Here is a 27,512-nt window from a genome sequence, read left to right as displayed (position 1 = left end):
ATATATATTATTTTACATTTCAAACTTTCAGTTGTTACAGTATCTGGTACATGAAAGTGTTTTAAGGGACAAAGGTGAATTAGTCATGAAATAACCGACTGGTGAATTATGATTAGTTTAGATTTGAATCGTTATCACTTCACTCAGAACATTTAACTTGTGAAAGGCAAGATCCTGGTTCCTCACTGAAGTAGAAGGTTCATATTAATACAAGAATAAATCCTATTCTGACCGACAGAGACATTAACAGTGATTCAGAACAATAAACAATAACAGTGAAAAATTAAAGTGGTTAAAGTGATTTCCTGTGGAACTTTGAAGGTGAGTTCAGTTCACATTTAGGACAAAGAACCATGTTTAACTTTCACCTCCTGAAACGACGCTATTGTCAATAACAGAATCAAAAATAATAATAAACTTTAGCATTTCTTAGTATCCACGTCGTACAAGGACATTTCCTATCAGATCAATGATTCATGACTGCAGTGAGCAGGTGGTATTAATCTTACTGGGTCAAATCCTGGAAGTTGACACAGGACAGTAGAAGTAGACGGACGCAGAGCGCTGGTCCTGAAGTCCTCGCTCTGCTTGGCTGAGCGGCTCACAGCTTGGCGTGGTCCTTCAGGATGACCTCCAGCTTCTGGCTCAGCATGATGTTCCCTCTCACCTTCAGCTTGCCAGAGAAGAACGCCTGGCGAACACAACAAACACAAACACTTGATTCCTCACGAAGTCTCTGCTCGTTTCTAACCGGTCGTCTGTTAACATTAAGCACACAGGGTGAAGAAAGCCAGAACGCCTGCGGCTCAGACTTCACACAAACCGAACAGCAACGCGCCTGGACTCCGGCGAGAAGGGAATACTCTGCCATTGTTGCTCTGGCAGCTGAAAAATGAAACGGTGTTGGTTCACATCTGAGAGCTGCAGCAGTGAAGTCTCTTTAATGACGAGCTGAACCGCTGAGGATGAGCTCTGTGGTTCTCAGTTTAAAAATCAATCAAGCCGGCGCGGTTACGACGACCCGGGATGAGAGTTGGCAGCGTGCGTTCCTTTCAACTCCAGCAACTAATCTTTCATCGACAGAGCGGCTGGGAAAGACCCGGCCTGAGGGATCTGCACCACACACCACACACACACCACACACACACCACACACACCACACACACACCACACACACCACACACACGCCTCAGATCAATATCAAGGGCTCCAGGAGGCAGATAGATTCTGTACAGTGACGGCCACTTCCTGCGACAGATGAGATGCTACAGACATAATAAGCAGCGTGGATTGATTACCACTGAGAGCTTTCTGAACTGGGCTTGATAGATCGCTGCCGTCCTTTCTATTCTGTGACATGATGAGATCAAGCGAGGAGTCGCCTCAGATCTAGAGAGACTTTTCAAAGACACTTTCGCTTTAATTAAAATGAACCAGTTTAATACCAGGAACAGAAGACGGTTTATAAAATATGACATTTGATTTTAAACTACTTGTAACGTCGGTGCCCTTTTTGCGTCTGTTTGTAAACTTTCTTTAAGATGCTACATGTGAGCTTTAAAGAAAAATAAATATTAAGCAGGATTTAATAGATAGACTTTATAAAGATGGACGACATGTCGGCTTAAATACACATTAAATACGTTTTTGTCGAAGACGGTTTCTGTAGTTCTGATCACACTGGTGTAAAAAGTGTTGTTTTTTTCCGTTAAGTTTGGTTTTAATTAGTCATTTGATGGTGTAATTTCCCGATTGACAGCTGAACTGACTCCCAATGTGTCGAGCGTGTAGCGGCGGGACAGTGAAATATATATAAAAATATTGTATTATACACGTTTAACATTTTTGGGGGTTTCTTATTGCAGTATAATGCACATATTTTTGTATATATTACATATTTATATTAATTCTACTTCTCTAGGTCTGTATGCATTTCCATTTTTGATTTGAGCAACTGTATTGAAACCCATTTTCCCCCAGTGATCAATAGAGTATTTCTGATTTACATGAACACACACAAACACAGTATGTGACTGTGAAAACAGTGTAACAGCTTCCTGTCTCACCTTCTGAGGGTTGAGCTTCCCCTGCACCACCTCCATGAAGTCCTCATCGGACACTGTGAAGGTCACGTCCGTCTTCCCGCTGTAGGGGCCTTCGTGCACGCAGCCGCTGCCGTTCTTCAGATCGATGGCTACAGGAGATAGATGATGAAATAAATCACCAACAGCTGACAAAGCTTCACTCTCCCCGGGTCGGCCGGGCTGCGCCGCTTCGCCTCCACATCCCACTGCAGCTCTGCAGTTATTATTCGGTCATTAGCTCAGATTTTGTCCTAGTTTTCATGGTTTGTTTGCCGGCTCGTTAGCAAAATGTCATTCTGGGTCAAATTATCTTGTCAACTTTACAGCTCACACTCGTATTTCAGCCTTTGTTTCACGAGCCAGTGTCGGAGCAGATCACATTTTCTGACTGATTCCTGAGCGCAGAGCTGACGACTGACACCGTGTTCAGGCCTGAGAGCAGGAACACAGACTCTTATTACGACAGGAGGTTGGAGGTGTTACTGATCTATTACAGAATCCGAGTTGTCTGTGTGGAAATTTGAGTTTGCAGTGAGGGTTAGGGACACAGAGATTAACTCATGTGAGCATATATAGAACATCCCCCCCTCTTGGCTAAGAAACATGTTTCCAAGAGTAAAGTACTGAATTATCACATGTATAAGAAATCGACATGATAAATGCTCTTAATCCTGACGTACCATAAAGTCCCTCCAGGCTCCTAGTCGCTCTATTTCTGTTCCTACTGTTTTATATTATCTGTTTCATGATGCTGCCCCTTAATTCAGCAATAAATCAATGGAACCCTATTCTGGAAGTCACATATGTAGATGGGGATCTTTTAGGTTTGCATGAAAGCGTTTCAGGGTTTCTTCAGGTTTCAACAAGTTCAATTTAAGACACAAGTTGAGACCTTTTTAAGACCATAATGAATACAATTTAAGACGTGTGACAAGTACGTTAGACATTAATATCTAAGTCCAGGAATGACTTTGATTTCCCTTTAATGTTACAGAGATAACCACATCCCGAACGTGAAACAGATTTTGACCCAGTAGTCGTAGCACATCTGTATTGTGGGACAGTTCCATTTTTCTCATACAACAAAGACACTGAATCTGTGTGTATTGTGTTTGTGCAGCACTTACTCCACTGTGCGGTGTTCTTGCCGTCTTTAGTGATCTCCCATCCGAACACAGCGTTCACCTTCTTCACCAGCTCTGAGCCGGCGTCCTTAACACGACGTCCGATCTCTGCAAACACCAGCTCGCTCTGAAGTCCTGCTCCCTGCGTGAAGGTAAACACACACACACACACACTCGATTTGATACTTCAACAGAAGTTTGTCTCAACTATCTGAAGAAAAGCGAGGGAGGCTCATGACAGAATCTGATTATAGGAAAGTGAAGGATTGTTGATGAACTTGCTTGACTGAGATTTTCTGGAGACGCATCTGACGCAGGGTGTAAATCCACGTAGGCTCCTGATAACACTACAGCATCCGTCTCCTTCACCTGGACCAGAGAGAAGAGGAGGGATCAGGAGGTCAGGAGGGTAACATTCACATTCTGACTCATTCATCTGTTGAAATCCACATTAAAGCTGAACACTGACTTTGCACTGGATGTGAATCCTGTTGCCTTCCTTCCACATCTCAGTCTGCAGAGACTGACCCGGCAGCACCGGCTTCACAAAGCGAACCTGGGAGACACAAGACAGTGGAGTCAACGGATCTCTAATTAAAGGGTTGTATTAAATTCAACTTGACTTGATGAATCCTAAGTGTTGAGGGATTTTTGATCATCCTCACACTGTATATGCCACTATATATATATATTATGTATATTGTATTTTACACTGTATCTGTACAGGAGAGTAGTGCCTGTCTAATCCCACACACACTCCCTCCTCTCTCTAAGCAGTACCCAAGGTCAGGTTATAGATAAAGGACCAACCAACAGCACATTGTAGTGTCTACGCTCAGCGACTTTCATATCTAACTCAGATGCTCCAGACACAGAGGCACCAACTTCAACTCTCACCATCTTTAACTCTTTTGTTTATTTCACCAATGGCAAGACACAAGGACACAATGTGATTTAGTTGTGCATACTTTAGGCTTAACTGTCCAATAGGATGCCAACACCTACATGTAACATAGAGAGTGACAGCAGTTCTAGCCATTCATGGATGTGCTGTTAGAATAAGTGACGCAAGTAGAGGGAGATACACTGGGAGGCTGTGGGAGACATTGGGGGGGTGAGAATTGCTCATGTTGCTCTGGTGGCGTTTGTACATTGTTCCACCTTCTGGTCTCCTTGATGCATCAAGTCCACATTAAAACCTTCCAGAAAACTTCCAGAACAAATTGGCGTCACGAACAGGATCTCAACACAGCAAGGATACGGTGAGTTGCAAATTTAAAGTTATTCTTTGATTTGCCTGACTGTGACGAGATCATAAAGAAAAAGTGAACATTTCTGCTATTTTGACTGTAAAACAAAACAATCGAAGGCCAGTATGTGTGAGCAGGGGAGTTGCCTGTTGTCTTTGCTTAGACGACTGGTCTCATGCCCAACGAGGCTCAAATCAAAACTGAATGAGCAGAAATGAAAGGACGTGAACTGAGCTGTAGTGAAAATTGTATTATATATATTTATAATATCATAATGCACGGTACTAGTGTGCTGAGTCAATGCTAAATCTGTTTACCAGTGGTTGGTTGGTTGGTTTCTGGGGCGACTTGGGGTCGTGCCCGGCTCAGGCGATAGCTGCCACCTGGTTACACCCTGACTTTTGTGTAATCTGAAGTTTGGCTGTGAGCCTGCGTCCGTCGGGAAAGATTGGAAAAAGACTGTGGTGTGTTCGTTGAACCCCACAGACCCCAAAAAGAGAGGATGTTTTCCACTGCACTTGACACAGAGGGACCCTTTTTGAAGTAGTGTGAAGAGGCCTGTTTCGTTTGAATCAATAACAGGAATTATCTACTCTGTGTCGTTTGGGAAAAGATGAGGCTCCGCTCGGATTTCTGATCCCAGAGTCGAGGAGCCGATAGTTTTAAGGTTAAATACTTTCTGAGTTTTCGTTTAAAATCCTTTAAGTTTGCCACCACTGATGTGGTAAAGACAAATGTAACTGTTGAAACTCTGTTGCTGCGGCAGGGTTTAATGAATGTATAAGTAAATATTTTTCTCGATGTGAATATGCCAACAGCTGAGGTTAAAACTAAACTGTGAACAATTTGTTTAAAAAATTAAACAAGGCAAATCTGAAAGCAGAGCAAAAGTGTCAAGGAAATAAAATCAGTCCACCGGTGATAAACAGGCAAAACAAGGGGCCTGGTCCGAAGCAGTGTTTTCCTCCAGGATGCCAGCTGGAGTCAAAGGCAGATAAAAAGAGAGATTTACAGGATGTTGTGTCTTTAACTGCGCTCGTGTGTGAGTGGACTGACGGTGAAAGTTAAAAAAGTTATGACTGAGATTAAAGAAACTAGAGCAGATAAAGTCTTATTCTTTTCCACAAATATCAGTGATAACATGTTCCTGATAAATGCTGATGAATTAATGTTCGAAAGTTTCAAAAGAAAACACGATGATAAAATACCTACAAGATTAATGTGCTAAATAGGCAGTGAAGTCTGAATGTGTATGTGCATTCGTTCCTGTATTTTGAGGAGTTTACTACTGACAGCTGAAGTGATCGCTGTTTACTCTCTTGACAAAATGAATAAAATAATGTGTGATCTGCTTGAGGGAATTAATGAAAGTGCTATGACGTGTTGAATTAAGTACTTAGAACTTTTAAATTAGTAAAAGTACATAAGTATCAACAAAGCTTAAGTCTAAGTGTAAGTATATTCATTGTGTAAAGAAGAAACAAGAAAAACATCTTGATCTTCACAGCACTAGAGCTCTGAAATAAATGTAGTTTAATGAAAGTAAAATAATGAAAATAGAAACTGTGATTTCTACTCTGAAACTTTGATTTGTACATTGTTCCACCTCCTGGTCTCCTTGATGCATCAAGTCTACATTCAAGTCTTCAGCTGCTGCCTGAGTTCTCCTTTCACCAGACTCCAGAAAACTTCCAGAACACTAAGTAGTTTATCAAGTATTAAACCCTGATAGATTAAAACTCAATGAAGCGACCACGTTCCAAAAGATTGTTTCTAATTACAAATTAAAAGCTTAAAATTGAAGATGTCAATTGGGGTCATGCAAGCACATTTTTTCATTCTTACTCTAATGCTCTGTTATTTTATTCTTTGAACTCTGGTCGTATGAAGAGCTGGATTCATTAAATTCTCTTGATGGGGAAATCTGGTATTCTTCAACCTGGACCATATGTTTATAGATGTGGGTGTGTAGATGAATGGGACTTCATTGTGGGGACTGTCGCCCCATAAGATTGGAGCCCCTGTCGTCGTGTCCCGGCTGGAGGTGGATTCTTTCTACTGGACCGGTTCCAAAGGTTGTTCACACCATTTAATTAAACAACCACATATATAAATGTAGGACCCAGGTTAAAATGGCACACATTTGTTACAAATTGGTTATTTGCCTCCTATTTGTGTGTTAATTCATTAGAAAGTTACCATAGAGGAAACGTGACGGTTAAGTTTCTGTAACAGTGTCGGTCGTTGAATCACCACATTTTTAATATGAACATCTTGTCAAAACAAGACTGTAACAGTCTTGGAAATGATGAGAGAATATCACACAGTGGGCAATGAAGGTTGCTTCCCTCAAACTTAGTTTTGAGAGTGTGCAGGAGTTGATCTTTTGCTGTGCAAGGACGAAGACTTCCTTTGTGCACGGGTAGGTGCAACTGAGGATGTTAACCTGGATAAAGACCCCAGAGACGGCTTTTTAGGTTGTCAAGGCAAAAACACATCATAAATGTAAAATTCCTTGTCGAACCTTGTAGTACATCGGCAGGTCCTGATGATGGAAGGAACAGAAACCGACTTGCTGAATCGTATTCTATCCACTCTCACATCACTCAAAACCTGCTCGTACATGTGGTTCTCGCATGAGGCTCAGTGACCCATGAGAAGAGTTGAAATCCCCCGGTGCTGACTCACCTTGATGGCCTTGAATCTGGACGGGTCATTGTCGGCAAAGTGCTTGAGGACGTGTCTCGCAGCGAAGCCAAATGAGCACAAGCCATGAAGGATCGGAGCCTTGAAGCCTGAGCAGAGAGCAGCAGGTTTAAATACAGAACGTTGGAGTATAAATTAAATCAAAACACGTCACAGACATTTATTCTGGATTAAGATGAATAAACGTCCCTCAAATCAAAACAGTAACAAAAGTTTGATGCCGTCAGCCAAAATTGAATGTCCTGTGACCTTGAATGAAAGTGTGGATTTCTCTGGGTTTAAATGTAAGTACACAAATCAACAAAATACATAACTTTTAAACTTTTAGACATTTTAATGAAGATTTACATTTTATATATTTAAGATATTTAACTAAATGAAAAAGACACCTGAAGCCACAGCAGATGTGCAGACACTCACCTCCCATGGCAGCAAAGCTGGGGTCGATGTGAAGAGGGTTCCAGTCGCCACTCAACCGGTACAAGGCGGCCTGGGACCGCAGGGGAAACGCACATTAATCTATATCTAATTCATAAACCCCTGAACTTTTCATACACAAATGTGGAATGAAATTAAATTATCATCAAGGCAACAGAAGAGACACCTAAAATAAGAATAGCTTTGAAGTGATACAGTCATTTAAATTGCTCAGGGGATTTGGGTTTCTTCTTTATTCTCCCGTTCTGTTTTTTTTTTTCTGCTGCACACACACTGTCAGCATTCTGTTTCCTTTTTTCATTTTTTTTTCAGGCTGCATGAAAACCTTGTTCAACACTTTGCTCTGCCGTCGCATTTTGTCTAAAACTTTATGGTTATTACAGAGGTACAAAACAATACGTCCTGTTTCCACCCACGTTTTATCAATGCGGCTGATTTATTCCGCAACTAAAACCCACACAGACACTCACTTGGTCTCTGGTGGTGGAATCAATCACCACAGCATCTGGTGCCCGTTGAGGTGGTGACACAGCAACCTGGAAAAAAACACAAACATTAAGAGGCACCATTTTATTTACGATGTCTTATTTTCATTAGATTAGATTTTCCGCAGTAAAGTGAACTTTTACTTTGACTTTGTCGGAGGTTCTCTTCCCCCCGAAGCCTCCAGCTCCGACCACAAACACTGAAAACTGGTTGAAGCACAGCAGCTCCCCGTCGCTGTAGGTGTTCACTGCAAAACAGCACAACAGTGGAATTCAGACTAAAACTTTGGTAGAAGGATTCAGAGCTTCCGCTTGTGTAAAAGTAGCAAGTAACAGTGAAAAAGTTCAATTAAAAATCAGTAAAAATACATAAAAAGAAAAAGTACTCATTTGTCAGCAGAGTGGCGTTTGTAAGTGGTTTATTATTATTTATACATATTTTTACTGCAGCACTAATGTGTGATCAGAATATTGATGTTGCAACAAATTGGAATTACATAAAATTGCATTATATAATATCTAGTAAAGTGATCCTATATTTTTTAAGTCATTCCCTGATTTCCAAAGTAAATACTTAAGTATTTTTGAATAGTTTTGTGCCTTATTTAATAGACACAATGAGATGAGAGGCGTTCTTGTTCATTTTCAACATCCTAACCCTCTAAGCGACGGCCTGTGCCATTCTCTGCAAGTCCCTGATTGGTTTGTATCTTGAGCACACGCTTGAGGACTCGCATGCATCCGAACTAACGCAACCAGCTTCAGGCTTCAACACTGATCAATAGCCAGCGAAGGCCAGGGAAGAGAAAGACTGCCTGTAGCAAATACTGATTCTGTTTTAGGAGGAAGGAAATGTATTCAATGCATTTGTTCAGCCAAAGGATTGAATTAAATAAAGTGTAAAGTAGTAGAAGAGGAAAACGTTGCTGTAATGGCTGAAAACTGTGAAACTGAACTTAAAGTAGATAAATTCTGTCATTAAATATTTTAGTTAAGTGAACTTGATGTGTTCTATGTGATTTATCATTGTGTTATAGAATTTCCTCTTACTCTATCGTATAGGGGATGTTGACTTAAGAGAGAAAAAAGTACTGTAATTAATCAGTATTTATGACTTTCCCTTGCAATCACACTGAGGAGTGAGGAGAACACGTATCTCAGCTTCATGTCTCTATTATAGCACATTTACAGTGAAATTCGAGCAGGAGGAAACAGCCACATGAGGGTGGACAGTGAATGGACTATCACCAGGAATACAGACAAACAAAGCTGCGTCAGCACAGTGTCACTGTGATGTGCCAGGAAATATCCAGGGAAAGTCTTTACTCTGGGAGGATCGCAGACGCTGACTGGTTTAGTGTAAGAAATAACATAGATTTTATTTTACCTCCCCGGGGAACGTCAGGTCCCATGTTATTTGTTTTAAGTCGGATTAATTATAGATCAGAGTGGTTTTAATATCATCCATCTCTATGGAAATGTCAAATAGAAATATGGGGCCCTTCTTATTCCATTATTTCAATCCCCGCAGACGCAGACTGTAAATTAATTTTCATTAACTCAGCCTGAGAGGCAACTTTCAGGAAGAGACACTAAAGTGATGAAAACAAATGAATTTGAAATGATTATGCAACACGATAAAAGTTTTGTCCGCTAAAACGCAAAGAAACTCACCGTCCAAGAGGATGAGGGCTCCGGAGCCTTTGTCCAGCACGTCTGCTATCGTCGCCTGAGAGGTTAGTTCACCTAAAAAACATGTTGCACCCATTTACTTCCACTTAAACTATGTCTCATAAATTAATCTTGCATGTTCTTATATCAGTAAACTAGCTCTATACTTGATGAACTGACTGCACCACGCCCCACTTCATACCTGATGTGTATTAGTCATCGATTTGTTTTCCCTCTAAACTCATTCAACGATACTAAATGCAGTTTTTGACCGTTTTCAATCCTCGAATACACAGACCCCGGCTTCTTTTACACTGGAGCTGGAGAAGTTAGTTAATCAATATACATATATTGATGATCAATTAAACACTAATCACATTACAGCTTCTGCAATATGAGGATTTGACATACATTTTTTAATTTGGTTTAATTTATACAAATCAAACTAAGATATTCGTCATTTCTGGTTGCCACTTAGATTTTGGGGATAAGAATAGATCATATGCAGTCCTTTCCTCAGTGTGGACAACAATACAGTTAAAAATGTACCAGGGCTTAAAAGGTAAATTGGCCAAACAAGTTTCTAATATTGGAGGCTCAATAAATGCAGCTTGTCAAAGAACTAGAAAGGTTACAAGTCAAAATCATGTTTAGTGACATTAATCTGAGTAAAATGATTTATTGAGGCTCTAATACAGATTTCATTATAATGTAAGTTCATGAGCATAGAATGAAATACCTGATGTTGGCAGAGGTTTGTAAAGCTCCAGATACTGTTCTCCATGCAGAACCTGACACAAAACATCCGAACAGCTGTGATATATAATCACTCCACAGTCGAGAAGCCTCATTAGCATGAGTAGCATGTGCGTTACTATTGTTAAAGAGTGCGTGGAATAGGCCATATGGAATATGCAAATGTAAATATACAAATACAAATGTCACACACATAAACAAACACAAAAAACTGACATTTCAGAGCATTCTGAATAACACGTATGTTTTCTAACCTGTGTGAAATCTATGTTGAGTCCAGGGATTGAGGCCAGCCCTCCATCCATCATAGCTGCCTGGGAGGGAATGACCCCAAAGGTGGGCAGGCAGCTAAAGTCAGGATCGCCTTCATACAGGAACCTACATGAGAAAGTTAGTGAAAAATCCCACCTTTATAGGAATAGTTCATATTCACAGATAGCTGCACATGGCCTGCGTCTGTAAGCCTGGATAGTGTTTTTTAGTGTTATTCATATCGTTGACTTGTCAGGCCCCCTTGAGGCTGTTATACTCATTAGCACACACACACACACTTGATTACACACCTAAGATGGTCTGGGTCCTTGGTCGACATGCCGACCCCCAGTGCGTAGAGGATACACTGTGTGTGGGTGAAGCTGAACGTGGTCGCCTCCATTTTTTGTCCCACTGCCATTGCCTGAGAGGAGAGGAAAAGGGAGAGGAAGAGAGAGAGGAAGGGGAAGGAGAGAGGGAGGAACAGGAGAGGAAGGAAGAAGAGAGGGAGGGAGAGGATTTTAGTGTTGACTTTGAGAGCAGGACATTAGAAAGTTATCCTTTAATTTAGACAGAGAAAATTAATGTGCAATTTTAAGGGGTTGCAGAAAAGTAATAAGGTTCACCTCATGGTGGATTAGCTTGACAGCTCAACCTCTGAATACAAATGCTTTAATAAACATAACACATACAGTCAGAGTGAAGACTGGGAAATACCAGATAGATAGAACATAGACACTGAAGGAATAAATAAATGGTGTTTGTACAGCACCTCAAAGGTGATAAAAGTAAAAAGAGTGAATAAAAACACAGAGGAACAATAGAAACATTTCACTTAATTTTAAAGTGATTACAACCTAAAGGACAGGTCCCCAATTTTTCAAGTCAAGCCAAACCCTAATTAGAGATGTTCCGATAGCAGCATCCGAAATGCTTCTGATACGATAAATGCCGGGTCGGGCATTAGTGAGTATGCAAATCTATGTAAGGATTCGATATCACATCTTTTAAGTATATTCGTTTGAACGAGAGGAAACTGCAATTTTATTTTCCCAGATATCACAGCTCGAAATTAGCAGTTTCGTTGCACTGGTACTGCCGCTGGCAAATACGTTTTTTTGAGCAGCATAAAAGCAATGATTTCTGGTAGTGTGGCATTAGCTAGAGCTATAGCAAGGATGTCAGCATTTTGACAATATTTCCAAGTCCCAGCACGAAAAAAACAGCAAACTGTACCCTGTGACCTCAGTTTCGAGGGGTTGGCACTATTTGTTTCTGATTACAACACTAGCAATCTCATAAAACATTCGTAGAACCATTTCCATGCAGGGTTAATAGCATTCAACTGATAAAATACAAATCCGAATTTTTGAATCTTAGAATATATTTTGGAAAAAGCATTTTAGGAATAAAACATCAGAATCTGTGCAGCTCCAGAGTTGAGAGGAATCAGCAGTTCAGAAACGTTCCCCTGAGCAGAGCAGGCAGAGCTTTGTGAGTGATCAGCATATTTTTTAAGGCAAACCCTGAAATTGACTTGTGGCCAAGACGGAGAGGCCAGAAATTGGGCATTACACGTTCGATCGGTGCTCGCTCAAACTTCTTAACAGAACATCCTAGTTGTCAATCGTTAACGACACAAAACCTGAACGCCTTTTAAAGCTCAAGAGCCTGTCAATGTTTTGTAAATGTTTTAAAACCCTGATTTATCCCAACCTACGGTTCCTCTGACAGAACCTGCTGAGAATCCAAGACTCCAACTGATCATGAAATTCCATCTTAACTCCCACTAAATCTAAAGCAACCTGCACCAGTCATTTCTGTACAATTTCTATGATATTCATGTGCATTTGTCTTTGATTATATATTTTCGTCTTTACACACACCTCGATCAGAACAGACTATACAAAATTTATAGTTTTTAAAATAAAAAATAAACGTGATGGTGCCCCTAACATTCTGATGAAATTCATTAACTTTAGTGCACAAGATGCCTATAATATCATATACAATAAAAAAATAAAGGGATGACAGGGCACACTCCAGTTAGAGCCTTCGTGTCAAGCAGCATCATTAAATCTGATAAATTACTTATAAAGAGATATTTCCTACTCAAATATCCCACACAGCACAAACCAAACAGACATATCTATCATCATTAGATTCACGGTAGTCCGACAGTTATTCATTTGTCAATTGTCATATAATCAACCACTATGTTGAGCTATTGTTATAAATAAAATATGATCCACACAATGTGATTCACGCTCTGCATAACACCAGCTCTGAGGTCAAAAATCATGAGCAATAGTTAAATCTGAACTTTACCTACGGAGGCTGTAATGTTCACTTTTAGTTTTTAACAGTTTTAGAGAAAGTGTTAATTCAAATGAACGATCACTTGAGGCTGCAGTTTTTGATGCTGTACAACTGGGTTGAGTTACACAGAAAAGTTTTATTTTACCCCCCCTCACATTAGAGAGGCAAGGTACAAAACTTCACTACGCAACACAGTGCTTCTCTACAAACTGCAGCCTTCGAACGATCCAACAGTAAAATCAACACTTGTGTAAAAACTGTTTCAGTGTTAAAGATTGTTCAACCTCTGTGCAGTGAGGGAGCTGCGTGAAATAAATGCTAACACAGCAAAGCTCCACACAGAGCTAAGTCAGGCGAGGACACATTGATGTTTGTCTTGAGGCTACATTGTGGCGCTGTTCCAAACCTCCAGTCCAGATAAAAACACACACAGACACACACACAGACAGACACAGACACACAGACACACAGAGAGAGTCCCAGTGGAGAGGATGGTGAACTGTAGGACTGTACATCACTTAACATTTTAAGGAATGAGCCATGATTTTATTGAAGCAGGTCAGTGAGATCTGTTAACGTCTCACTGGGTGTAAAAATAAAAAAAAAGGATTTCTTTCAAAAGTGAGTCACATACCTTTTTTTGAAAAGACTAATATACATACATGTCGGCTCTACATAGACTTAAAGATGTGTGCTAATATTAAATTACATTTACCGTGGAGTATTATTCATTCCTAACCTGGCTGCAGTATCAGTATCATAAATCCAGCCTCCTCTATGTTAGTGGATGGGACAGACAGAACCCAAAAGTCAAAGTACAAGTCAATGATTGTTCATGATATTTTAGTTAGATCTTATCACACTGATCTTTGTCCAAGTGTTAATTTGGTTTTAATTACACTATAAAAATCGGGGTGAAACATCATGCCTGACATCTGAGACTGACTGATGATTGGTCGAGTGCGTATATTGACTCAGATTAAACTATCATTCATTAAACTGTAATGAGTGTGGTCTGCGTTTAATCAGCCGTTTCTTTTTTTAACGTGGTGATTCAGAACAACAGTTTGTAAATATTTAGGGAATTGAAAACATAAAAGGACATTTGAGGACTATTACTATTACAGATACACATTAGACATATGTACGGTCGTCTTCACAGAAAGTGGTGGCTGTTTCTGTGGATAATTACTCGCTCTTATGCATTTATACTTGTGGCAATTTATTTTATTCAAGCAACTCAGCCATGTGTGAGCTATAACCAGTTCCCTTTCTGTGCGTCAGTGACAGGGAACATGGTGAAACGAAGGAGCATTCATCCAGGGAGCCATTGCAGCACTATTGTGCTCCAACATCTTTTATACGTAGCACTTTAAAAGCTAATGTGAGTCGGCACTTGTCTGGTGCATCACCATCTCATATTTACAGGACAAATCAAAGTACTTGCGTCCATTGCAGGGGCTTTGTTGGGAGGGTTATTATGGTCTGCGACAGTGTGGTGGTATTAAAGAGTCATGGGCTGCCATGTTTTTGAAACAGTCAGACGTTACAGCTCCACACAAGTCATTATCATCCAACCGATACAAACACCACCAGGGTCTTTGATGGAGTGTAAGCAAATGAGGGTGAGTGCAACACTGAGGGCCTTGAAGTCATAGTGGTGGTGGAAATGATGTTTTAAAGAGCAGGGGCCAGAAAACAATGAAGGAATAGAGAAAAAGAGAAAAAGAGGACAGAGGAAAGCAAGTTCAAGTCAAGTATTCACATTAGGGTTTGAGCAGGGTTTACACCAAGGTGAATGTAAGACTTTTTAATACCTCTTTTATTATCATATGAGACCAAGTGTGAACACATGATGGGAAACCAGGAGAGCTGCAATGGCCTAGAATTATTTATTAACATTTTCATTAGTACAACCAAAGCAGGGTGTTACAACAATGCCTCATGAAATAATAATTAAATTAATATAACTTGGACCGAAATAAGCTGCATTTAATGGATCGATAAACTGACCAAATATTTCAAACTTTACTCAAACTAATTTGATTAATTCAAGTTTATTCAGGTTTTTACTAGAACTTGCCCATTGTGAGTTGATGTGCTTCCTTACAACTGTAGCAAGCAGCAGAGGTGGTGTTGGCTGCAGGTCTGATTGACGCTGACTGGAACTCCAGAGAAACGGATTTGACTTGTTCAAACAAGCCACTGCCTAGACAGTGGATTGTAGTTAATAGGTGTGTAAAGTCCCCCGAAAGCCCAGCACAAGTACCTTTTTCAACTGGTATTACAGCTTACAGCAGGCAAGAGAAGATATGGGGAAAGGGGAACACTGGGGAACCCGCTCTACCCCTCAACCACAGCCACACAATTACTGTCACAGACGATAGCAGCAATGGCACTGTACTCACAGGATTGATCCCCGAGGTGGAGGCCACAGCAGATGTTGGATTTGCATCGACTGCTTCCTCCGACTCGACTTGAGACAGCACCGTCACAATTGAGCTTAGAGACTCTGCACAAAAGGTTGGAGATGGCAGATGAGTGGAACAGCACCAGAAATACAGGAAGATGGGGTCACACAAATAATTCACCATTTACAACTTATGAATGTGAATCTCTGATGCCACAGATCATGTAGAAAGACAGAAATACGTGTATTATTGTCGATCCACCCATCAGCTGACTTTAACCAGGCTTACATTGTGTTAGCCTGCTAAAATGAACAGCAGTTGAAGAGTTAATTTGTTATTCTAGACAACAGTGGATTCTTATTTTGAAATAAATGTATTGTGTGTTACGAGTTAAAAACCATAATTAGCTCTGATGCTTGGCTGGCGTCGCTCAATGGTGACAGATTGAACTACTTCACAGCAGGTGCACATTACTTAAACTAAAGCTGAGGAAAGGAAAAGGCAAAGTAGGAGGAACAGTTTGAAAATCTCAAATATATACTTATTCAATTTAGATGAGAAGGTTCAACTCTTTCATTTGTGGGTTAAATACATAGACTGTATATACAGATGGATCCTAAATATCGCATGCAAACACTGCCATCTTGCTCCGCTGACATTAGACTGTGCAGTAACTAATGGGGGATGGAGCTGTGGTTTCAAGGTTCTGCTGATACACTTGCTCAACAAATTGCTAGTCTCAGCTGTCAAACATGACGTTGCCCCCCATTTTTATAGCATCAAATAACTAATTAAAACCAAATTCATTTGACCAAACTTCACGCATTACAAGAACTACAAAATAAGACTTTTTTAGTTTGGTCCATGTCCCATCCACTAAGGTGGAGGAGGCAGGGGGCTATGACCTATACTGCAGCCAGCCACAAGGGGGCAATATAGATGCTTGGCTTCACTTTTGGGGAGCCGTCATGTCAGCGATCTTTACACACAGTCTTTGGTTAAATATGAAGCTTCTGCGAGCTGCCAGTTAGCTTAGCTTAGAATAAGTACTTACAGAACCTACAGCATGTCAACATGACATAACTCAAACAACGTGACTTCTGTATACATATGCAGATTCAGCAACTACAAACAGATTAAATTATTCTTGCTGTTCTGGGTTAGTACCCTCATGGTTGAATGTACTTATTGTAAGTCACTTTGGATAAAAACGTCAGCTAAATGAAATGTAATGGGATGACAGATGAGAAAACAATGAACAGAAGCAGAGAGAGACTGAGAAGACCACAGCTACTGATTAACATTACTCAGTGGCAGCAGTTACAGAACAGAGGCAGCAACAAGTCTCTGTAATAAGCTACAAACGAGGAGGCACAACAAAGCCATGCTAATGAGTCCAGCTTGCACCCAGTGGGACTGCCGCCCCTGTTCAGTTAATGTTAGCACTGCTGCCCTTTCTCCAAATGTACATCTGAGGGATGGAGGAGGTGGAGAGAAGTAATACTCATTTGCCACCCTCTGCTTTGCATGAGACCTGTTGTTAAAAACACTGGGCTTGTTCATTCTCACATCTTATTCACCTTCACTGTTTTTTTTCTGCACCTCATTCACTCCATCTCTTACACTCATCCCTGCAGGCACGCAACCAAACACCCTGAACACACAGAGCTCAAAACGTGTCTCGGTATGCACTGTACCAACTGCCCTTCTACTTATGTACACAATGCCTCTGAGAAGGTTCAGTCTAGCTATGACTAAATATTCTGATTCATCAGGGAGTGAGTCAAACAAGTGTGAAAGCACAGCAGCAAGGTTATGAGGAGGAAGGGGGCTGTGCTACTCAGACTTGGACTCAAATAGAGAAAATATGTGTGAAAACAGCCTTAATGGCATCCAAGCAACAGTTGTACGTGTTTTCTGGTTTTAAGAGACATTATCACATTCACAATACACAAATGAGCGATCAAGCGAAAATGTATTTTGTTTACATTTTAATAAGATGACAGGAAGATCTTAACATCACATTTACTGCAAGGTTTGTATGTTAATGTGCGTATGAATAAACATGCAAGTGTGTACATACATGTACACTTTGGTCAGTTATTGTGTGTGAGTGCGTTTACGCCTCTGTAGATACTGACCTTGTACAGATGAAGGCTTGGTGGCATCTGTGAAATCACAGATTTTGTCCCACTGGTCCCTGACAGCTTCGACACTCATGGGTTGATTCTTCCGTCTCAAAATGCGGCCCTGAGAACGCTCCCAGCGCACTGCACACATGGACACACACAGAGACAGAGGATTGTTGCATGGAGAAACTCACACATGTTCAGTGTTGATGAACCAGGGGCTAATGAATATCAAAGATGAATACTTAATGCAGGGGAAAATACACAGTACTCACATTTACCAATCCAGCCTGCACCGACCTGAAAAGAGAAAAGACATGAGCAGATGACCCACAGAAAAAATCTATTATGGATTATAGGATTATGTCATTAATACATTACTGCTCTCAATGGCAAAGGAAGCTATAGGCAGTACTTCCTGAAGAGAAAGAGAGGACATGCGTTTTTCTTGCGTACCTCAAATAGTCCTCCATTTTCTTGACATTGATCATGACAGAGCCAGAGGACCAGGGGAGCCACATACTCAGACTTCAGAGATGCCACGAGGTCTAAAGAAAACAAAACACATTCAAATGTGGTAAAGTAATCCTTCTTTTTAATCACACGTTTATCACAAGTCTCTGCTTGGTAGTTAGTGTATATTATCAAAATAATACCATGTTTAATGGTAGTCATAGTCTGATTATCACACAAGCCTAAAGTATTTTACCTATTGCTACAGAACTAACAGACATGGAAATTTTCCAAAAAGATGATAGAAAAAAATTCCCTTCATTTTATTTTACGTAGGCAGCACAGTGGTGCAGCGGTTAGCCCTGCTGCCTCACAGCAAGAAGGTTACTGGTTCAACTGGCGCCTTTCAATGTGAGTTTTCATCAAGTACTCTGACTTCCTCCCACAGTCCAAAGACATGCAGATCTAAATTGAATCTTGAATTAGGTTTGAATTTGAGCATTTGTCTCTGGATGTTGGACAAATGAATGTATCTGCAACAGAAAAAAGTTTAACTTGAAAAAATATATAATAATCTAGGTATTTCTGGATATCTATTACCTTATTACTACTATATGAAATAAAGACCTGAACATTAGTACATGTGGCACATACTTATAATTTCTGCTAAAGATTTAATACTAGACATCATATGTCTGGTATTTAAAAAAAGAAAAGAAAAGGCATTATGCTCCACTGCTCGCTGAAATGTTAAGCAAGAGGAGTTTTGTTGTTTGTTTTTTAAAAAGCCTGAGTCAGTGAAATGTGGAATCAAGTCATTTGCTAAGGTAAGGCCATTCTGTGACAGTTGGTACAGCGTGGTGTGACAGATGCCGTTGGAGGCCAGCACTGCAGGACAACAAAACCATTCCTTTAATTTGTCCCCAATACTGCTGTCAACAAGCTGCAGCCAGAGCGTGAATAGACATTTATAAATACTGGGTTTATATGGGCTCATGAGACACGTTGACATTTTAGTTTTTACTTTCATAATGTTTATATTCGGTACACAGCTTACAGAGTTCACTGTATGCATTCTCCATTACCGTCCATCTTATTTTAACATGGAAATATAATGTTTCATAATCATACTCACTTGAACTTATTTGTGAATATCTAAAAGCACAGCACAACCCTTACAGTAAAATAAGGAGGCCAGATCTGTCTGTTTGAATCAGGAGCTGACACATCAAAACTTTTAAAGCACTTACAGGGTGCATGATTTCATCATGGCTGTTGGAACAGAAAAAAACACAGCTCTTGAATATTAGATGACAAATTTGCATGTCAAACGGGAGTGCGGTTGCCTCAACTTTTGTAAACCAACATTACATGGGCATTACATTATGCAGCTGCTCCATAAAAAAAAAAATTGTGGTTAAAATCCATTTGGCTATTTTGGCCTGTCCACAAAACGTGAAAATTTGTTCACCCAAATAGCAAGCGGCACACCACAGTATGAATTATACAAACCAAGTGCATGCAATTATTCATGTTGTTTAATCTCTGTGCCTACCTGGGGGCATGATGGTCTCTGTGAGTCGTGACCCTGCAACGGGGGCAATAGTGTTGCAGTGGATGTTGTACTTGCTTCCCTCGATGGCCAAGGTGTTTGCCAGGCCCAGCAGGCCCAGCTTGGCCGCGCTGTAGTTGGCCTGGCCGAAGTTACCATAGATGCCTGCGGCTGAAGCCGTCATGATGATTCTGGCCACAGACAACCCCAGGCAACAAGTCAGTGTTAATGCAAAGTGACAGGCATTGCTACGGAGTAATGGGAGACACAGACGGTCCCCCACACACATAATCTCACAAAGTGGTACATACTTTTCGTGCATGCATAAACAGACCATGTACACACATGTAAGCACCTAGTCATGTAATGTTCGCCCATTCTCTCTCTCTCTCTCTCACACACGCACACACATACTACTTTATCACTGATACAGACCTACATACAGTAATTTTACTTAAACAGTTCACTTGAACAACTGTGAGCACAGGCTATATGCAGAAATAAATGCATGTATGCAAAGCAGAAACGCAGACTTATGCATATCATTTTGCTGGTATTCTCATGCACAGAGTTCACTGCAGTCTAGCGAACGTAATGAGGTTGAGCACAAATGCTACATTAACTGTAGAGACGGCGTAACAGTGGTCATCAGACAACAGGAATCCTTATACAGCACACACATACAGTACACTACACTACAATAGAACTATGAGAGGATCGGTCTATCTTGTGAGGAGTATTTTAATTTCTCTGCTATAGCTTTTTCTTTAAATGCACCATAACCCTATTATCTGGAATGACAGCACAGAAAGTTTTTATTTTAGATGTGCAAATGAGCATCGCAAATGTAGACTCAAACTACGAAATATGAAATAATGATGATGATTATTGTGTTACTTGTATTATTTTTGTATTTACTTTAAAGCCTTGATATGAAACTCACTGCATTATTTGCATTTGTTTTCTATTATACTCTATAACAAGCTGCTCTTGAGCTCGATGTAACTTTTGGCGCAAATGTCACTTTAATCTTCACGAGCTGGTGTCTTGTCCTATTCAAGTAGAACAGCTTGCGTGCACTTGTGAATGGAAAATGTTACCTGGGGTTGTGTGACCTTCTCCTGCAGATTATAACTGAACACGTGAAAATCTCAATAGGCCTTTTTTCACTTAGCACATTAATGATTTTCCAGAGTCCGTCATTAATACGATTAGTTCAGCCACTTCGGCAAAATGTCTTCTGTTAGAAAAGCCTGTTGACAACTCCCTGTTAATTAAATAACAATCTGTATTGGATGTCTGTTTGAGTACGTAATAGCTTCACCCTCTTCCATTAGGGATTGATGCCGCCTTAAACATATAATCAATACATATCTGCATGCATCCACACAGCCTCCAGTCAATATAAATTATCCACTAAATGTTTCTATTCTCACTCAAAAGACTTCTCCAGAGGTGGAGAATCTCGGGCGTGTGGCAAAACACTTTCAATTCTACAACTTCAGACCACTGGATATTTGAATTTTTTATGCTGCACTACTTTGAAGAATGGGATGAGCCTGCACAGACATCTCTGCTGCTTCTTGTGGAGTCATCAGTTTAAATAGTGTTTAAATTGTTCAGAGATAAACCTACAGTGCCGCATAACCAAATTAACTAATTTCCTACTTTCTTTGCTGATTTACATATTCATATGAATTTTGCTGTCCTGGGCTTTCATTAGTATGCATATTTTTTGTCATCTTACACAATGAAACCAATGGAGCCAGATATAATAAATGGTATCAAGTGATTAAAGTAAAAGTCAGAATATGTGTATAATTATGTGAGGGCAGACATGCTTTATATAATCGTTACCTCAAGTGCACATCCTCAAGAGCCCACTTAAAATGCAGCACATACAAATCTTTGGTACCTTAGCTGACATTTTGAATCAAACCTTTCCACACAGCTTTTCATTCCATATTGATATTTTCTTGATTACAATCCAGCAATCATCTGTCTGTTGAGGCAGGATTCTGTAACTCTGTTGAACCTATCAAGTTCCACCCACGTAATAGGACGATGGCACAGTTTTTATGCGCGTCAATATCTGTTAGAGGCTCGGCCAGTTACCTGCCAAACTTTTGGTTTTTCATGTGGTTCCAGGCGGCTCGAGTCACCAGGAAGGAGCCTCTCAAGTGAACTCTTTGAATCAGGTCTGAAAGGGAGAGTGAGAGGAACGACACGTTAGGAAACTGTGGATCAGATCCAGCTTACATTAGGGTGTTTAACTCCCACACAGAAAATCTGTGTTTAAACAAAAGCCTCATGGAAAACACAAGTTAAAAACAAATGTAGTCCTCTACAGTATGATAGCAAAATGAAAAGGAAATATTCTGATAATATGAGATAATCCCATACACGGTATGAGTTAATCAGAGTGAATGTAATGTATCAGAAATAATTTTATTACCCCAGTCCAAATCACTCGTCCTGGCAAACGATCGGTCACGGAGGATCCTTGGCAAAGAAAAAGGCAGGAAAGTATTTTCAGTGTCTGTGCCAAACTTAAGGTTTCTCTTACATGATTACAGTGTCCCATATGTGCCTTAATATGGCAACTGAAAACGAATGGCAGCTCCAAAAACAGATGGCGTGGTTAAATCTAAAAAGTATGATGACAACGATTAAATAACTTACCCAGCATTGTTTACGACAACATCTGAAAGGAAAATAGATATTACAAGATTGAATGAATTACAGTTAGAGTACTGAGCATTTAAATGATATAAGTATTAACTCCGATGGTCACACTATTACCATGCAATTACAATACACACCTAGTCTTCCAAATGCATCTACCGTTGTCTGGATCAGTTTTTCTCCGTCCTCTACAGAATCTGTATGTGCACAGCAGAAAAATGCAGTTTAAAAAGTGATAAATAACAATTTAATTCTAGGCTACATTTGATCTGTTTGCATATGGGTGTATAGACAAAGTTTGCCTGTTACAGTAACAACATTAGAACTACAGAGTAAGATAAAGCTTGTGAGAAAGATTGATTGCACACAAAAGAGCACTGACAGCCTCGCCTGCTCAATTTGTTAAGTAATGACGTCTAAAATGTGATTTTTATTGATTGCTGGGCATAATTGTTTGTTAAAAACCGGAGAGATAGTATTCCAACTTTTCAGATAAATTATATCTTTGTATCACATCCGCATACAAATCCACAAATTAATCTCATCGATCAAATTCTAAAGCAATTTTTGTTGTGAGATACACAAAGGTGAAAATAAAAAGACACATTTGTCTCCAATAATAGCAAACAGCTTCATCAGGGAGGCTGTTAGACAAAAATCAATACTGGTTTTGAGTCAAGACATAAGCTAAATCCTACATGGCAGGCAATAAAGAAAAAGGGAAAAAAAGGAAGGATGTAACAGAGAAGATTTAAAACAACAAGCCAAACTTCTCACCGTAGTTCGCCACGGCATTTCCTCCCTTCGCTCTTATCTCCTCCACCACCTTATCAGCGGCTGCAGAACTCTTTCCACCCCCTTTAGTGTCAGCCCCAAGGTCATTCACTTTATTGCAGCGAGAAGAAAAAGATTAGCAATAATGGGGTGAGTTCTGCAATTCTCCACGAGTGATTAGGTTAGGAGAACAGTATAGCTAAGCTGATTCCTTGTCAGAGTTCAAGGGCAAGTTCAGTCAAGGCAGCAGGGGGAAGCTTTTATTTTGGGAAAGGCAAATATTGATGCCATCGTCTGTAAGAGTGTAGTCTAAAACATTCCTTCATTAATGTGGCATCATTGCAATATACATTTCTCATACATTACCATTCAGGAGGTATAACATATCTCCAAAAATCACTTTATCTAAGGATGCACCGATCAAACTTTTCTCTCCCAATACCAATTTCAACATTTCTGCCCGGGGTTTATCTGCTGATACTGAGCCCCTGGGATTGTAGTCAGATTAAAGATTTCCACCCATTGCAACGGAATGACTGGAAGCAGAAACTGTGTGTTTTCATAATGACATTGTATTTACTTTGGGACTATTTTGTGCATTTAATATAGATTCATTATGTTAAGGCTGATACCTGATCGTAATAAGATCAGAACCTGGGATCAGTGCATCATTTAACACAGGAAACTTCTAAACCAGCAGTCATCTCTAGCATTCAGTCATGCAGGGGCAAGACAGTTTTTCCACCATAGACTGTATTTAAAGATGAACAACATGACAGCTTGCCAAAAGTGAAGCCAAATCCTCTCGATCCCCAGCTGCTGGCTGTTAGTTGATGGGACATGGGCCAAACAAAAAAGTCAAAGTACAAGTAAAACATTTTTTTCTGCTCAGGTAGTTCTTATCACACTGATGTATGTTCATGTGTTATTTTTTTTCCAGTAAGTTTAGTTTAAATACGTTATTTGATGCTATGATAAGGGGCTGAGATATCATGATTGACAGTTGAAACTGGTTAGCGATTGGTCTATCGGGCGGGACCTCACCACGATTGCTACTGCGAAAATGCGCAAGATAGCATCACTCGTATATATAACTGCTTCATTTCTGGGTAGTGGGAGGAAGTGGAGACATGTTGTTTATCTTTATATACAGTCTGTGGTTTTCACTTGGGTCATGTGATGTCATTTACTCATGTGACATGAATTTAAAAAACTGCCGCTGTCAGCAGCAAATGATTTGAAGATCGGTTAACTGAAAGGTAAAAGCGTATTTAAATACCTGATATACACGTTGGACTAACAACAGCATGGTCACTTTAACTGTTTCAATTATGAGGCATATTGGGCTCAAAATGAAAATCCTTTATAAATATATAAATAATAAATATCCCTAAATATTTACCTACTACAGAGGCACCTCTTTCAGCAAAAGCCAGTGCATATTCTCTGCCAAGGCCTGTTGAGAGAGAGAGAGAGAGAGAGAGAGAGAGAGAGAGAGAGAGAGAGAGAGAGAGATAGATAGATAGATAGATAGATAGATAGATAGATAGATAGATGAGTCCACAGAAAAAAACAATCTACATAAACCAGCCTCACAAAACCTGGAATTAAAACACTTTTCCAACAGTAATTTAGTATCATAAAAAATAGGCTGAACAGAGAATTGTCATACAGTTTATATACATAGAAATAGAAATAGAGAGTCTCCTAACACATTAATTGCTATGAAGCTAAAGACTTTGGGTGAACTCTGAAACAGCCATGTAATTAAAAAAAAAGGATGAAATTAAGCTTAAGAATGAATCAGCCACAGGTTCATCATCATCCTTTAAAGTGGAAACTAAGAGTAATTTCATTTTTTTGGCATTTTGCACTGAAAGATTTGCAACACTAATATCAAGTAATTTGTTTTGTTGCACTTTTGTCTATTATGTTTGTTTTGTATCACTTTTAATGATTGAAATAAAATTACAGCAGCAACAGAAACCTTTAAAAACTATGAGTAACATTTTCTATAATGTGAATCTGAAAGCCTTTATTGAAATTAGGATGCATATAAAAACAAAAATATAAATAAAACAAAGATGTATTTTGTACATCTATAGTTTGTGCCTTTGGGTTTCTAGAGTTTCAATATGCTATGTAATATACAGACTGGGCTGGTATTGACTTAATCCTGCAAACAAAACATTATTCCAGTGAAGTTTTTTAATTTTCCCTTGTGATGAAACACTGTGATGTTTCCCGTCCTTGTCTGCGCTCAGGATATAATGGAGACCTGATATCTGTGACATAACTGTTGTAAAATCTCAAACTGATATCTCACCACAGGAATAACACTGTGATAAAAACAAATGGGCTAAAATACGATAAGGTTTAGGATCCTTCAGACCTTCTTAGCTATGTTTAAAACATGTCATTTGCTGGTTTCAGACACACTGAGGGTGAGTGAGTCCATGTTTTTGTGCAGGCCACCGACTGTGAGGGTGGATTTGCCCTTTCACACACTTGCACTGGAAAAAGATTGAAAGTCATTGCGTTACATGCACTTTGCTCCCTGTGATCTTCAGATTCAGATGCCGGGACAGGTTTTTCTATTGCTTATATTAAAACAGTGTATTTTCTACAGAAACACCATCAAATGGGTTTCCAGGGGATTCTTGCAGTGTTTACTTTAGCGACTTGTTACAGTTACCCCTGCAGCTGTTTCCTTTGTGTTAGCAAACAGCAAGATACGGATGTTAACCTGCTCGGCTGCTAATGCGAGAGGGGAAAAATAAGAAAGTTTTAATAATTTGCAGCACATTCTTACAAAATCTCCCCAACTTGCAGGTTAGCATTAGCAGGTTAGCTAACGTCAGAAAGCGTTTCCAACCTAGTTCTACTCAGATGTTAGCAGCCCTGACAGCCTAGCTGACGCTCAGCGGTGTCTGCAGGGTGACTTTACCTCCTCCGGCTCCGGTGACAAGCACGACTCTTCCCTCGAAAGACAGAGACATCCCTGTGAGGCGGTGTTGTTGTTGTCTGTGTGTGAGAAGAACCAGGGGACACAGGAGAGAGACTCAGTCCGCTGACAGCTCCAGCAACTTCCACAACTTCCGCATCTCAGAGGGGGCGTGTTCTCAGCCCTGACCAATCACACAGCCTTTCTCTGCCACCGTTGATTTTACACACGAGGTCGACTGAGTGTCTTTTAATCTCTGCAGCAACAGTCGATGAGTCGAACAACTGAAGAAACATCCTGTGACCATGAAGACGATCCTTTACCTGTTCAGTGTTTTTATGCAACAATGCAAAATGTTGTTTTCAGCCTCTCAGACATGAAGATGTTCTGCTTTTTCTCACCTTGGACCACGAGAAAATGTGATGGACATTTCATCAACTAAACGACAAATCAATTAAAATAGAAAAATAATCAGCAGATTAATTGACATCCTGAAAAAGTCATAATCTGCAGCCTTACTTCTACTACTTTGTCTATTTGATGAGCGTTCCCCATCAACACATTGTGCTGCTGCCGTTTACCTTATTAAAGCACCTTTCACCACGTCTGCAACAAAAAGCAAAATGGGGAAAACTTCCTGTGGAAAAACAACCCAGTCAATGTCATTATACTCAAAATACTTTTATATCTTTTATAGCCAATATTACATATGTAGTTTGACTCCTTTAATAGGACTTAGATATGTTGAAATTTAAAAAAAAGATGTAAACCCTGGGACTGATCATGACCAGCAGCTGATCATGAAGATGCAAAGCGACCAGAAGGAGAGAAACATTTTTTACCACAGAGTTGCAAAACATCTAAGAGATGCAAAGCAACTGTGTAGAGAAACAAAATGACCACAAGAAATATCCATCCAGCTCACTTCCTGGTGGATTTTCTGCTGACTACGCCAAGTAGTCCCCCGGCCCCCAGTACGGCCCCAGTGCTGCCCTGCACCAAGCATCGCTCTGGTGTGTTGTTGTTGCTGTTGTTGTTGCTGTTGTTGTTGCTGTTGTTGTTGTTGTTGTTGTTGTTGTTGTTGTTGTTGTTGAAAATAAACATATAAACCTGTATAAATATTTAATATTACGTTGAATAGGGTTAGGTAAAAAAAACAAAAAAACATTTGAAAATAGATACAAATGTCTAGAAAAATAACTATTATAATAAATTGCAGTGATGTCGTGACCTTGTAAATACAGTTAAAGGCACTTCTGAATAATAATAGTAACCGGTAAGAGTTCAAAAATAACCACAGACCCAAAACATAGATGCAAAACGACTGTGTAGAGACACACAATTACCACAAAGAAATATAAATGAAAAGCAACAACTAGAGACACAAATGGAGATGAAAAGAGATTTTTTTAAATTGTCACGTAACATCATAGAGAGAGAGAGAGAGAGAGAGAGAGAGAGAGAGAGAGAGAGAGAGAG

General features: G+C 39.9%; 1 protein-coding gene across 1 annotated transcript; it reads right to left on the bottom strand.

The window, feature by feature from the left end:
* Positions 1 to 593: 593 nt before the first annotated feature.
* Positions 594 to 26,203, bottom strand: hsd17b4 (hydroxysteroid (17-beta) dehydrogenase 4). The gene is made up of 25 exons (XM_034597025.1): positions 26,037 to 26,203; positions 24,492 to 24,545; positions 23,093 to 23,200; positions 22,453 to 22,512; positions 22,313 to 22,334; positions 22,086 to 22,132; positions 21,746 to 21,830; positions 19,634 to 19,821; positions 18,082 to 18,173; positions 17,901 to 17,925; positions 17,638 to 17,766; positions 15,494 to 15,597; positions 11,078 to 11,190; positions 10,769 to 10,892; positions 10,498 to 10,549; positions 9,762 to 9,833; positions 8,232 to 8,335; positions 8,073 to 8,138; positions 7,585 to 7,654; positions 7,147 to 7,253; positions 3,678 to 3,764; positions 3,491 to 3,577; positions 3,212 to 3,350; positions 2,067 to 2,194; positions 594 to 691 (listed from the first exon to the last, which is right to left on the bottom strand). The coding sequence occupies exons 1-25, from the start codon at positions 26,086 to 26,088 to the stop codon at positions 602 to 604; spliced, it is 2,205 nt and encodes a 734-aa protein (XP_034452916.1). The 5' UTR covers positions 26,089 to 26,203; the 3' UTR covers positions 594 to 601.
* Between the last annotated feature and the right edge of the window lie 1,309 nt (positions 26,204 to 27,512).

This window comes from Hippoglossus hippoglossus, chromosome 9 (assembly GCF_009819705.1).
Source record: "Hippoglossus hippoglossus isolate fHipHip1 chromosome 9, fHipHip1.pri, whole genome shotgun sequence".
In the NCBI taxonomy this organism is placed as follows: Eukaryota; Metazoa; Chordata; class Actinopteri; order Pleuronectiformes; family Pleuronectidae; genus Hippoglossus; species Hippoglossus hippoglossus.
Note: the sequence above shows the minus strand (reverse complement) of the source record. Positions and strands in the feature narration are given on the sequence as shown.